This window comes from Aquarana catesbeiana, linkage group LG01 (genome assembly GCF_042186555.1).
Source record: "Aquarana catesbeiana isolate 2022-GZ linkage group LG01, ASM4218655v1, whole genome shotgun sequence".
In the NCBI taxonomy this organism is placed as follows: Eukaryota; Metazoa; Chordata; class Amphibia; order Anura; family Ranidae; genus Aquarana; species Aquarana catesbeiana.
The window spans coordinates 69,769,162-69,782,300 of record NC_133324.1 but is presented as its reverse complement, the minus strand read 5'-3'; the positions used below and the strand labels follow the sequence as shown (position 1 = coordinate 69,782,300).

Sequence of the window (13,139 nt, the reverse complement as noted above, 5' to 3'; positions counted from 1 at the left end):
AATATAAATTGTAAGCCTGCAGATCCCAATGCCGCTGTATAATTCACAAATATAAAGAAAATGCTGTCATTTCCTTTGTTTCAGTTGCGTGGCAATGCAGATGAAAGTCTCTACAGTGCAAGAGCAGATTGACCACCTGCAGCAACTCATGATGTCACAGCACCAACATCTTCGGGGGCTGATCCAAGAGGTGAGACGTTCTTACCCTGTCCTGTATCCTGGGCTGTATTCACCATGAACGGGCATGACTAATGTCTAGGGCAGTGCTTTACAGCACCCCTTAAAAGTATGCAACATTTCAGGGCACCCCAGTCAAAAATCAATGGTAGACATGAGCCCGGGACGATGCACACAACTGCCTTGATGAAATTAACTTCATATCAAAAGCCCCTCCCTCACATCAGAGGTCCCCCTATCCTATCAAAGCCCCTACTTCACATCAAAGGCCCTCCCATCACATCAGAGGTCCCCCTACATCACATCAAAGGCCCTTCCATCACATCAGAGGTCCCCCTACATCACATCAAAGGCCCTTCCATCACATCAGAGGTCCCCCTATCATATCACAGCCCCTACTTCACATCAAAGGCCCTCCCATCACATCAGAGGTCCCCCTACATCACATCAAAGGCCCTTCCATCACATCAGAGGTCCCCCTACATCACATCAAAGGCCCTTCCATCACATCAGAGGTCCCCCTACATCACATCAAAGGCCCTTCCATCACATCAGAGGTCCCCCTATCATATCACAGCCCCTACATCACATCAAAGGCCCTCCCATCACATCAGAGGTCCTCCTATCCTATCACAGCCCCTACTTCACATCAAAGGCCCTCCCATCACATCAGAGGTCCCCCGACATCACATCAAAGGCCCTTCCATCACATCAGAGGTCCCCCTATCATATCACAGCCCCTACATCAAATCAAAGGCCCTCCCATCACATCAGAGGTCCCCCTATCCTATCACAGCCCCTACTTCACATCAAAGGCCCTCCCATCACATCAGAGGTCCCCCTACATCACATCAAAGGCCCTTCCATCACATCAGAGGTCCCCCTATCCTATCACAGCCCCTACTTCACATCAAAGGCCCTCCCATAACATCAGGAGGTCCCCCTATCCTATCACAGCCCCTACTTCACATCAAAGGCCCTCCCATCACATCAGAGGTCCCCCTATCCTATCACAGCCCCTACTTCACATCAAAGGCCCTCCCATCACATCAGAGGTCCTTGTATCATATTACCGGTGTTTTTTTTTTTCCAGGGGGAAATGCAGTTCTGGCACCATCAGCACTGAATGTATGTAATGGCAAGGCGTGCTAGAAGGTCTATTGTTGCTGGTGGGGGATTTACTGATGCTTAAGGGGCGGTCTTATGTAGCAGGAGGGTCAATTGTTGTTGGGAGGGATCTACAGTTGAGGAAGGGATTTTTTTTGTGCCTGGCTGCTGGGAGATCTATTGTTGCTGCCGTAAGTCTATTGTTGCTGGGGAAGGTCTTTTCTTACTGGCTGCTGGGGAAGTATTTTACTGCTTTTCTTGTTCACATTAACAGCTTCCATGCAAATTACTTATTACGATAAAAATATACTTGATTCTGTATTCTCTAAAGAAGATGGTACTGGGGGGTAGGTAGTGGGTGGAACCAAGGGACGGCACTCAGAGGTGGGTAGGGGGCGGAGACAAGTGCTGATTCAAAAGCGGGGAGTACCCTACATATCGAGGTCCCTCTTTACATCCTAGTGCCCCCATCACATCAGACGTCTCTGATAAATGAGAACCCCCCCATCTCATCAGAGTACCCCCAATCACAGAGTCTCTCCATCTCAGAGCCCCCCCATTCACACAATCTCCCCCATCAAAGATCCCCCAATTATCCAATCCCCCCTTCAAAACAAGATTCCTGCCCTAAAGAGAATTACTTCCTTAGAAAAAGTGGGAAACCTCTGTAAAGGGAAAGTGGCAAACCCAAAATGCAATGCTGGGTTTTCTTATTTGAAAGCTCGGGATGCCTAACCAAATTAATTTTAGAGATGCACCCTTTAATATATGTTTATTTTTCAGTAATCACAAATTATATAAAAGATCAATGTGTAATAAAAAAAAATTTATGAAATACAATTACCAGAAAGGTTACAGTTTTTCGTCAAGAGTTCATCTGTTACATTTGATTAATTATAAATTCCAATCCTGGTTAGTTTAATACAAGCCTGTATCCTGACACTTTCTTTCTGCGCCATCTTGTGGTGATGTGGGTAATTACAATTTGAGTTTTATGTATTAACCTCCCTGGCGGTATGATTATTTCAGATTTTTGATGCTGAAAGCGGTACAATTTTTTTGCATGGAAATTTGTCATTTTATATTGTAGGCCTGTAATTCTTAGGAATAACTCACTTAAATCTGTCCAAACCAGAGTCTAGTAGACATTCCGGGTTTGATTAAAGTTTTTGAAGAATGAAATCAAAAATTATAAAATAATAAATAACTATAAATTATAACAAATAATATAATAATAAAAATTATTCAATAATGTAATCAAATCAAAAACACTGAAATTTGCTCAGTTGCAGAATTGTCGCTGTCATTACTTTTAGTGTTAGATGACGAATTTCCCCACTAATTACTATCGCTCAATTCTGCAAGTGATTCTAATTTATTATCGCTGTTTTCTAGCTGGTCTAAAAGCACTTTTGACGTAAACTGACATTTTTTGGTTGATATGGACAATTTCCAGTTTCCTGGCAGAAGGAATAGTATTTATAATATAAAACTGCATGAAGGGCACTGGACAGACCACTAGGGACAAAGTGGATGTGCAATTATTTGATACAGTATACTGTATCTATACTTTTTGAATTTAGCGCCGAACTCCGTCCCTGTGCGTCGCAACGCTCGCAGGGAATGGAGCTCGGCACTGTGAATAAAGCGAGACACATCGGGGAGACATCGCAGGATCCAGGGGACAAGGCAAGTAACCTCTACATGGATCCTGCAATGCGATCCCGAGTCTGGCTCGGGGATACCGCTTTTGGTACTGAAAATCCACCCCGAGCCAGACTCGGGAATACCGCCAGGGAGGTTAAAAATATCCTGCGTCCTCTAACACAGTGGTCATTAACCCTGTCCTCAGGGCCGATGTATGATGTATTTCAGTTATCTTGCAAAAGTGGCCTGTTATGCCGCGTACACACGACCGGACTTTACGGCATACTTGGTCCGGCTAACCGGAGTCCGTCGGACAATTCGATCGTGTGTGGGCTCCAGCGGACTTATTTTCCCCTAAAGTTTGACGGACCTAGAACAGAAACATGTTTCAAATCTTTTTTGACGGACTCGAGTCTGGTCGAAAAGTCTGCTCCTCTGTATGCTAGTCCGACGGACAAAAAACGACGCTAGGGCAGCTATTGGCTATGTACTTCCTTGTTTTAGTCCGGTCGTATGTCATCACGTACGAATCCGTCGGACTTTGGTTGATCGTGTGTAGGCAAGTCCGTTCATTCGGAAAGTCCGTCAAAGTCCGCAGGACAAAGTATGCCTGTTGTGTGTACGCGGCATTAGTGGGCCCTGAAGACAGGGTTGATGACCACTCCACAATGGGTGTCTGTGTTAATGGGTCACCTTTTATTTAAAATAGAAGTTTCTGGTAAAAAATTGCATTCAATAAAAATTGTATTTCAACTTAACTGTATATTCTAGATGTGGGGCAGACTTTGTCACCCCTCTGAAAAGCAATTAGTGGTTTGCTTTTTTAGAGGCATTTGATTTGTTGCCTCTTCACCACCTGTTTTAACTCTAACGATGCACCACCACCACACTTCAACTTCATGCATTTCACATGTTGTGGTGCAGGACCCAGGTCTGAACCGTGTCTGGCGGTGTCTCCTCATGCTAAGCCACCTGGGATGCTAGACAGCAGCCTGAACAATTCCTTGAAAGATCTTGCCTTGTCTCTTCTTTCTCTTGAACCTTGCTCCTCCCATGAACTTTCCTATTTTAGCCATGCCTTTTGCACCTCCTGTTTGCTAGATTATTGTGATTGTGTTCTCTCCAGCCAATATCTCGCTCGCTTGTCTCTCCTACTGCCATCCATATCTTCACCACCACTCATTACTGACCTTTGGATTGTTCCTCAACTACGCTTTTGCTTGATCCCAACCTGCAATTATTTGTTCCCAAACTTTTGGCTTGTTACTGACCCATGCTTCTGCTTGATCCCTACCTGCTATATTTGCTACTGGACCCCGGCTTGCTCACTTCCTGGAGGGGGCGATCATGAGGAGTGCGGCCTGGTACTAACATGCAGCAAAAGCCATCTCCACCATGAGGAGCTCTGGTGAATACCGATTAGTGCTTGGTCCCTGCACTTCGGGTGAGTCCAGGTCATCCATCAGTGTGACCTACTTTTGAACTTGCACTACTAGTCAGTGGGAGCCTCTATACTGCTATAGCTACTGGCCTGCGAGCCTGACCTTAACACCCATTCATTCATGCAATGGCACTACCCACTGAACACAACAGGGGGTAACATTTTTGCTGCAATTGTGAAGCAAAGCATTGCAGCTTCAGCAGGTGTTTACCCCCCTCCAGCTACTTTACAGCTTAAGGGGGGAGAAGCAGTAAAAACGCCATTTTTTACCACCATCCAACCGCAAGTGTAAACAGGCCCTTAGGAGGGGCCTCTCTTTTCTTTTGAAACAACCTCAATTCTATGAGAGTGGGCATGGAGGGAAAGAAAAATGGGCATGGAAGGATGTCTCCCTATTCAAGAACAATTACCACTATCCATAATACTATCCTACCCATACAATGCTGACATTACATGGACAGTTGTACCAAAGTATCACATGTTGAAAAAATTTGCCAAAATTCGGTTTTGAACAATATTGATCCACTCAGTGGAAGAAGTCCACATTTAGTAATGACTTCTATGGTAATTGCTTAATGGCAGCAGACTCAGGTATACTCTGTATATTAGTGATCAAAGCATAATCTGAGCATGGTCTTGTGCACAAGTTTACAATCTAGTAAATACATCACCTGTCAGAGCTGATAGAAAACTAAGATCTATTTTACAAGATGACGCAGCTTTGATCTCTTGTTACTGTACCATTATGTGATAAAGGTTATTGACGGCTTATTATTGTAATGACAGCGTGAGGATTTAAAGAACCGTCTGAAGGAGCAGGACACCACCATTGGGGAATTAAAGGAAAAAGTTAATTTTCTGGAATGTCAGGTAAAGCCATGTGATCATTATTGTAAAGGTATTAGCAATTAGTTCAGAGCTGTTGCATTTATTTTTATATTATGTCATTACATTCTATCATTATCATTATTATCATTATCATCTATCATCATCATCATCATCATCATCTATCATATGTTATATGTTATTTTGTTTGTATCCTATTTTATATATAACATCCTATTATTTTTTATATATATATATATATATATATATATATATATATATATATATATATATATTAGCAATACATTTAAAAAAAAAAAAGACCAAAAGTGTAGCCACACCTAGGCTATTCCCCATCTGTTCTACAAACTTTCATGATACATTTTTAGTTTTGCCTGCAAAACAATCTCAAAGCGGGGCAGCTATCGGAGCAAGACAGAAGATCATGCTTTGCAACTGATCTTTTATGACAGATATTATCAATCTATATGTGGCAGACATGTGCAATTGGTTTCAGTCTGAATATAGATTCAGACAAATTTTTGGTTACCCCATACTTATTCCCATGGGGGGGGGGGGGTGTTAGGATCTGGGGCACCCCTTGTTAAAGGGAGCTTCCAGATTCCAATAAGTCACAACCACTGGGCCAGGGTTGTGGGAAAGAGATGCCCCCCCTGCCCCAAAGCCCCGCCCCCCCATGTTGAGGACATGTATAGTTCAGGAGAGGGGGGGCGGCAGTCGCTTGTTCCCCTCCCCCCCTTTGCTGGCCTGCCGGGCTGCATGCTCGGATAGGGGTCTGGTATTGTTTTTGGAGGTCAAGTTCCTCTTAAAGACCACACCAGACCCGAAGGGCCTGGTATGGATTGGGGGGGGGGGGCACGCTGTTTTTTTTCTGAATTTTTATTTGCCGCTATTTTGTTTACATTCAGCTGTCAGCGGGGAAGCCGGCTGACAGCTGATGAGTCATCAGTTGTTGAGATTGTGGCGGCTGGCTTCCCGGCCCGCTCCTTAATAACCAGCTATTCTTCATGTAGAGTTCAAATCTGTCAATCATTTTTCAACTGATCCGAATTCAAATCTTTCCAAAAATTTGGACTTCGTTAGAAAATTAATAAAGGAAAAAAATTCCTCAACAAAACAAAATTGGTAACATAACAAATCTTTCCAAAATGAAATTAATTTTTCTGTTCTGCACATGTCTACAATGTAGCACCATCCTAGCGTAGGTTGCTAGGCAAATTTACCTTTGGCACCTTCTTTAACCAAGGGAGAAGTAGTTGTTTGTTCTGGTGTACTCAGGGTCTTGCAAGTATAGAGTTGAATGCTTCCCCATGCCTCTGGCAGAAGCTTCCAGAGCTTAAAGTGGATGTAAACCCTCCATATACACAGTGACATGAACAGCCTCAGATGATACACAGGGATGAAACAAATCTCCCTGTATAGGTTTTACATGTATATCTTCTGTCTTCATCTTAATACACTGTTTAGAATGTACACGTTTTGTTCGAATTTTCACTTCCTGATTCCCCTGTAGGCGGAGATGGCCACTCAGCACAGATGCCAGTCACTACTCCACCTCTCCACCTTGCTTAAAAGGGGTTGTAAACCCTCATGTTTTTTTACACCTTAATGCATCCTATGCAAACTCACCAGAGCCCGTTCGTTCCCACGGCAGAGATGGGCTGTTCCCTTTCTGCCCGGGAGTTCTCGGCTCTTGATTGGATAGATTGATAGCAGTGCAGCCATTGGCTCCCGCTGCTGTCAATCAAATCCAATGACGTGGGCGCCAGGGGGAGGGGCCAAGTCCAGCATTCTACGTCTATGGACGCAAATGTTGGACTCGGGAGCGCGCCTTCCTGGTAACCCCCCTGGGAGAGCACTTCTCCTAAGGCGGTTTACTGATGCAGGGAGGAGCCGCGAGCGCCGCCCAGGGACCCCTGAAAATGAGGATCAGGGCCACTCTGTGCAAAACGAGCTGCACAGTGGAGGTAAGTATGATATGTATGTTTAAAAAAAAAAAAAACATGAGGGTTTACAACCCCTTTAATCAGAGAACTCTTTGCTTTGAGAAAATACAAAGTTTTCTCTGAATGGTGCCTGTGCTAGGCAGCCAACCTCCTATGTTTAGTAGGCAGCAGGATAACTGCTCAGCATGGGACCTGGAAGCAAGTAAAGAGCACAGGAATAGCAATGATTACTACTAGCTTCTAGAGGATCCCACAGGTATGGTATATATAGTGCTGTGAAAAAGTATTTGCCCCCTTCCTGATTTATTTTTATTTTTTTTGGATATTTGTCACACTTAAATGGTTCAGTTCATCAAACAAATTTTAATACTACACAAAGATAACCCGCGTAAATGCAAAATGCAGTTCTTAAATGATGATTTCATTTACTAAGGGAAAAAAGCTGTCCAAACCTGCCTGGCCCTAACTCTTTTTAATCGCTGTGAAGGAATTTCGGCCCAGTTTTCTTAGCGGAATTGCTTTAATTCAGCCAAATTGGAGGGTTTTCCAGCATGAATGGCCTGTTTAAGGTCATGCCACAGCATCTCAATCAGATTTAAGTCCAGAGTTTGACTAGGACATTCCAAAACCTTTTGTTTTTTTTGTTTTTTAGCCATTTAGAGGTGGACCTGCTGCTGTGTTTTTGATCATTGTCCTGCTGCATTATCCATGAGCTTGAAATCACAAACTGGCCAGACATTCTCCTTCAGGATTTTCTGGTAGAACACAGAATTCATGGTTCCATCAATTATGGCAAGTCATCCAGGTCCTAAAGCTGAAAAGCAGCCCCAGACCATCACACTACCACCAAAATGTCTGACTGTTGGTATGATGATCTTTTTATGAAATGCTGTGTTGGTTTTACAGGCTGCACACCTTCCAAAAAGTTCAACTTTTGTTTCATCAGTCTACAGATTATCATCAATGGTGGCTTTCACCTTGGAACTCTCCCATGGATGCCATTTTTTGCCCAGTCTCTTACTTATTGTTGAGTCATGAATACTGACCTTACCTGAGGCAAGTGAGGCCTGCAGTTCTTTAGATGTTGTTCTAGGGTTTTTTTATGACCTCCTGGATAAGTTGTCGTCATGCTCTTGGAGTAATTTTGGTAGGCTGGCCACTCCTGGGAAGGTTCACTACTGTTCCAAGTTTTCTTCATTTATGGATAATGGCTATCTCCGTGGTTCGCTGGAGTCCCAAAGCCTTTGAAATGGCTTTGGAACCCTTTTTCAGGCTGATACATGTCAATTACTTTGTTTCTTCTCCGTTCTTGAATTTCTTTAGATCGCGGCATGATGTATTGCTTTTTGAGATCTATTGGCGTGCTTCACTTTGTCAGACAGCTTCTATTTAACCAATTTCTTAATTCAACAGGTCTGGCAGTAATCAGGGCTGGGTGTGGCAAGTGAAATTTAACGCCGCTTTACAAAAAATGTGGTTAACCACAGTTCATTCATGATTTAGCAAGGTGGGGGGGGGGGGGGGGCGCAATTAATTTTTCACATAGGGCCAGACAGGTTTGGACAGTTTGGACATCATTTAAAAACTTAGATGATGTCCATTTTATTTTGTATTTACTCGGGCTATCTTTGTGTAATACTAAAATTAGTTTGATCATTTGAATCATTTAAGTGTGACAAATATGCAAAAAAAAAAAAAAGAAATTAGGAAGGGGGCAACTACTTTTTCGCAGCACTGTGTATATTATAAGGATTACTTTTGCTAGCTGTCTCCATTTCTTTTATAGAACATATATTTTCCATTAGTTTTGCCCATTCTTCCTATTTTTGGCAAATAGGAAAACAACAAAGTCTATTTCGACAATTTATGTTTAGGTTTGACAATTTATTCATAGGCTTTCTTTGGGATGAGAATTTGAATTTGCATGTGTCATTGAAAGCTCTCACATAAGCAGAGTGATATTATAATGTAATGTAATGCTGTTTTCTTTTACTAATGATTGATTTATTTCTGTGATTGATTTTCCACCAGAACAAAGAGCTGAAGTATAAAGTAGATCACTGGTCCAGTCCCAGCAAGTTCAAAATCTCTAAAGGAACATCTGTAAAGTAAGATTTGTGTTTTATTTTTCAATTATTAAGCTCTGACTGGACAGTTTGACTTCAGAATAAAGAAATCTCATCACTTTATACTTGGGAGGTGCAAGAGCAACCAATGGGCTTTAGATTTCCATTCTGCAGATTGGTGGAAGACCTGGAACACCTAGGGGCATCAATGGAAGCAAAATAAGTTGCGCCACCAGAACATAGGTGTGGTTTTAAAGTGATGCTGTTAAATAAGAGACTAGGCTTCTGGACCTAAATGTTGCAATGAATGGACTTATTCGTTGCACATACAGTACATGATACCTACAGTTTCATAATAACTTAAGCTGTGTGAAATTGTAATATTACTGTAATGGTGAAGAGCCCTGGGTTGATCAATATGCTTTATGTAACCAAGGCTTTTAGATTTAAAAGGCTCATCATACACTATAGAATCTGATTGTACAATCGCCTTTTAGTTCTACCATCAACTATCTAGTGCACAGGCCTGTCTGTTGTGACACTGATTGAACTGGTTGTTTAGATTTGTCCTCCTATTACAGAGTTTTGGTAACTAAAAAGTAGATTGCATAAGCTTACAGGAGATGTACAGCCAAAGCTCCTTCATTCTGCACTGCTGTGACCGGTTTTCAGCAGACAGCGGGCTGAAGCCCGCTGTCGGCTGACATCACAGAGCCGTTCCAGGCTCAAAGGATTGCGACCATATGGTTGGGATCGCCCCACGTGAATGCGCTGGCACTTGGCTCGCAGCCGTCTGCTCCCACCCACTCCACAGCCCAGTACTCCAGTGAGCACGCAGGGGGCGGAGCTCTGAGAATTGCGCAATCAGCGGTGTTTGAACATTCTTTTATCAGTGTTTAAAGCTGGCGGGGGACAGATGCAGCATCCAGCTAGGTAAGTATGATTCACAAATCCTTGTTCCAGAGGAAGGCAACAAACCCAGCAAAGCATGATCCAATTTGCTCCAGCAGGGCAAAAAATTCCTTCCTGATCACCCAAGAGGCAACCGGATTTAATTGTACATTCTCCCTGAAGTTAAAGTGGTTCTAAAGCATAAGCATTTTTTTTTTTCCCTAATGCATTCCTTACATTTGAAATGCTGCCCCTGCTGGTGCCTTGCTCTACAACAGTGCCAAAGCCAGGTAAAGTTGTGCCTGTACAGACACGGCAGTAAAGTAGACCCAGCACTGTTTCCACTGCAGTAAAGTAGACCCTGTATGGTTTCCACTGCAACAACGCAGACCCTGTAGTGTTTCAACTGTGTCCATAGCAGCAGGAAGCAGCTGAACAACTATGAAAATGACCCGCTGCCTACAGAGGGCACAACCTTGCCACTTAATGGAGGTAGCCTTAAGTGCACTTAGCTCTACATGCTACACCTAGGATGACATAATTGCTGTTTTAAAGGTTTGGATATGTTGCTGAAAGAACATTTCATTAATTAATTTCTTTTCTTTTCCAGTGAATCAATGCTTGGCAACCACTCCCCTTACTTCATGCTGCTGAAACACAAGAAATCTATGGGGAGCAGCTAATAGTGCCTTAATACCAATCAACCCTCATCTGCCGGACTTACTGTACTACTTGCTAGAGTTTCTCTTCAACATCTGAGTCACCATCGCCTCTTTTCAGCTTGGTGGTTCACTGCCCATACACAGGATGGCATCTTGCAGCGGAACATCTGCTTTATTGTTTGCGGGACCGAGGAGAGGAAGAGTGAGAAGTGCTCGCTAAGGATTTGATGTTATCTGAGCAATCAATAATACTGGAGTGCAATCTCATTTCTTTATGTTGTTAAAGGAGGAGCTCCAGGCAACTCATAAATTCAACCTCTGAATTGCTGATGGTATTTGAGAAGAGTTTACCGTCTTGTTTCCAGTATGTGCAGGCAAGATTTCAGAGTGCAGTAGCTGAAAACAGGGACAAGCTCAATCATGTGTATTCTTAGTTGTGGACATTGAGAAGTTGAGCATATGGACAAATTCAGATATTTCATTACTTATAGGAGAACTTCACCCAAAAGGGGAAGTTCCGCTTGTTTGCATCTCCAAAGTGGAGACCCATCAAAACCAGCTGCCACCTCCACCAGTCCACAGCCCTGTCTCCCAGTACCTGTCAAAAACCGTTACTCGTTTCCTCCCTTCCCCCCTGAAAGGTGCCAGATATGGCACCGGAGGGGGGAGATGAATAAGCGGAAGTTCCACTTTTGAGTGGAACTTCGCTTTACGTGGGTGGTCAGGGAAGCAGTAAAATTGTGATTCAACTGGCTGTTATTGCTGCCCCCGGGCACTCCACACGTATTAACAAGGCCTAACACTCTCACATATGGAAGAGGTGGAAGTCCTCAACCCCGTGTAAGCTCTGACACCGTCCAACAAAGAACTTACACAGGGTTTGACTCTTGGCTTGGATGGAGGAAAGAAGTTGCGGGCTAGCTACACTAGAAAGTTGCACTACGCAGGTCAGGGAATTCTGATTCACTTCAGATGAAAGTATTTTCAATAAGCTTGTATATACTTATTTAATTTGTGAAATAAAAGACTGCATGGATACTTTGGGTGATGTGTAGTTTTCAAAGAGCATGGAGAGAACTGTGATGCCGTTAACTCAACTGCCTTTGGTCTGGAATAAAAGGTCTTGTCCTTCTCTTTGGATATTAGTGTAGAACACCAGATATGCTCAGTTGTCTGTAACCTTCCCCAACAAATTGTGGTTTGGGCAATTGAATTGCTCCATAGAGAGAAGCAAAGAGGTTCTGAAGATGAAGTGGCACTGCCTTCCACCCCAAAAAAAAAAAAAGCCACTACAGACCTCCAATGCAGCGAGAACCTGCTTTCTACTGTCCTGACCTTTTGAGGAGCAAGATGCCTCTTCTGTAGAGTACAGCTTAGAGCCATAGTGATAAAAAAAAGACAGAGCGGACTCTATAGCTCAGAGCTGTGCCACAGAACAGGTGTCATCTCCATACAAGCTGTAAACACTGACCATAATGAATGAATGGCCGCTGAGTTAACTTTTACTGTGTGAGCAAGGTGCAGCGTGGTGTGGTGGGCAGTGAACACACAGAGTCCAAGGTGGGCAAAAGCAATATATTGTAGAAGGGTTCAACACAGTACAACTAGGCCCAGTGGGTAGGTATAACCGTCTGGGGCAACTTATGAACTGTAACAGTGGTCTGTAGACTTGAAAAATGGCAACAGAGTCTACAACGAGGAGGGGCCTGGCCAGTCCACATCCAAAAGGGTAGGCTTCCTGAAGTGAGGTAGACTTAGTTCCTGCACTGTCCCTACTCCTCCAGAATGTTTTCCTATCTCTAAGCATTGTCCCTGCCAGATGGGGAACTTGTCCCTACACTAGCCACTTGCATAAAGTGCACAAAACCCTGGAGCCAGAGTCTTAAATAGACTCTGCCTGAACCAAGATGGCTGCCAAAATCACGTGGAGTGCCAGCGCCCAATCGGACAACTGTCTCCCTGTAAACAAGAAAATCATAGAGGAATCAAGTTCCTTTTAACTCACTTCTCCTGCCCGCACATGCGTTACCACAGTGCATAACTTCTTTCTTCTTTAACATTGCCGTTACGGTTGAGCGCCACCTATGGTGGGGAATGCAGACTGCTCCTGCCCGCACGTGCGTTACCACAGTGCATATGTGTGAATTGGCCATTAAAGTGGACCTTGCAGTAAAACGTCACTGTCAAGCCCCCCTCCCCCTTACAAATCACTGGTTAAGTGTAAAATGTACCTGTAAAGAAAAAAGGGTTTATGCTTGCCTAACCCTCTTTTTCCTCCTGCAGCATCTAGGCAAAGATGATGGCAGAGTCCCTCTAGCTAGATCCTGGGAAATAGAGGGCAACTTAAATCTCACAA

General features: G+C 43.5%; 1 protein-coding gene across 2 annotated transcripts in view; it reads left to right on the top strand.

Annotated features, from left to right (window-relative positions):
• CCDC68 (coiled-coil domain containing 68) overlaps positions 1–11,821 on the top strand; it is a 79,326-nt gene extending 67,505 nt beyond the window's left edge. Inside the window, exons 8-11 of one of the 2 annotated variants that reach the window (XM_073619991.1) lie at positions 85–190; positions 5,159–5,242; positions 9,196–9,272; positions 10,732–11,821. In XM_073619991.1, the coding sequence (XP_073476092.1) occupies positions 85–190; positions 5,159–5,242; positions 9,196–9,272; positions 10,732–10,804 (340 nt within the window). In that variant the 3' untranslated portion in view covers positions 10,805–11,821. The other variant, XR_012242854.1, reaches the window with a different exon arrangement.
• Positions 11,822–13,139: the final 1,318 nt, after the last annotated feature.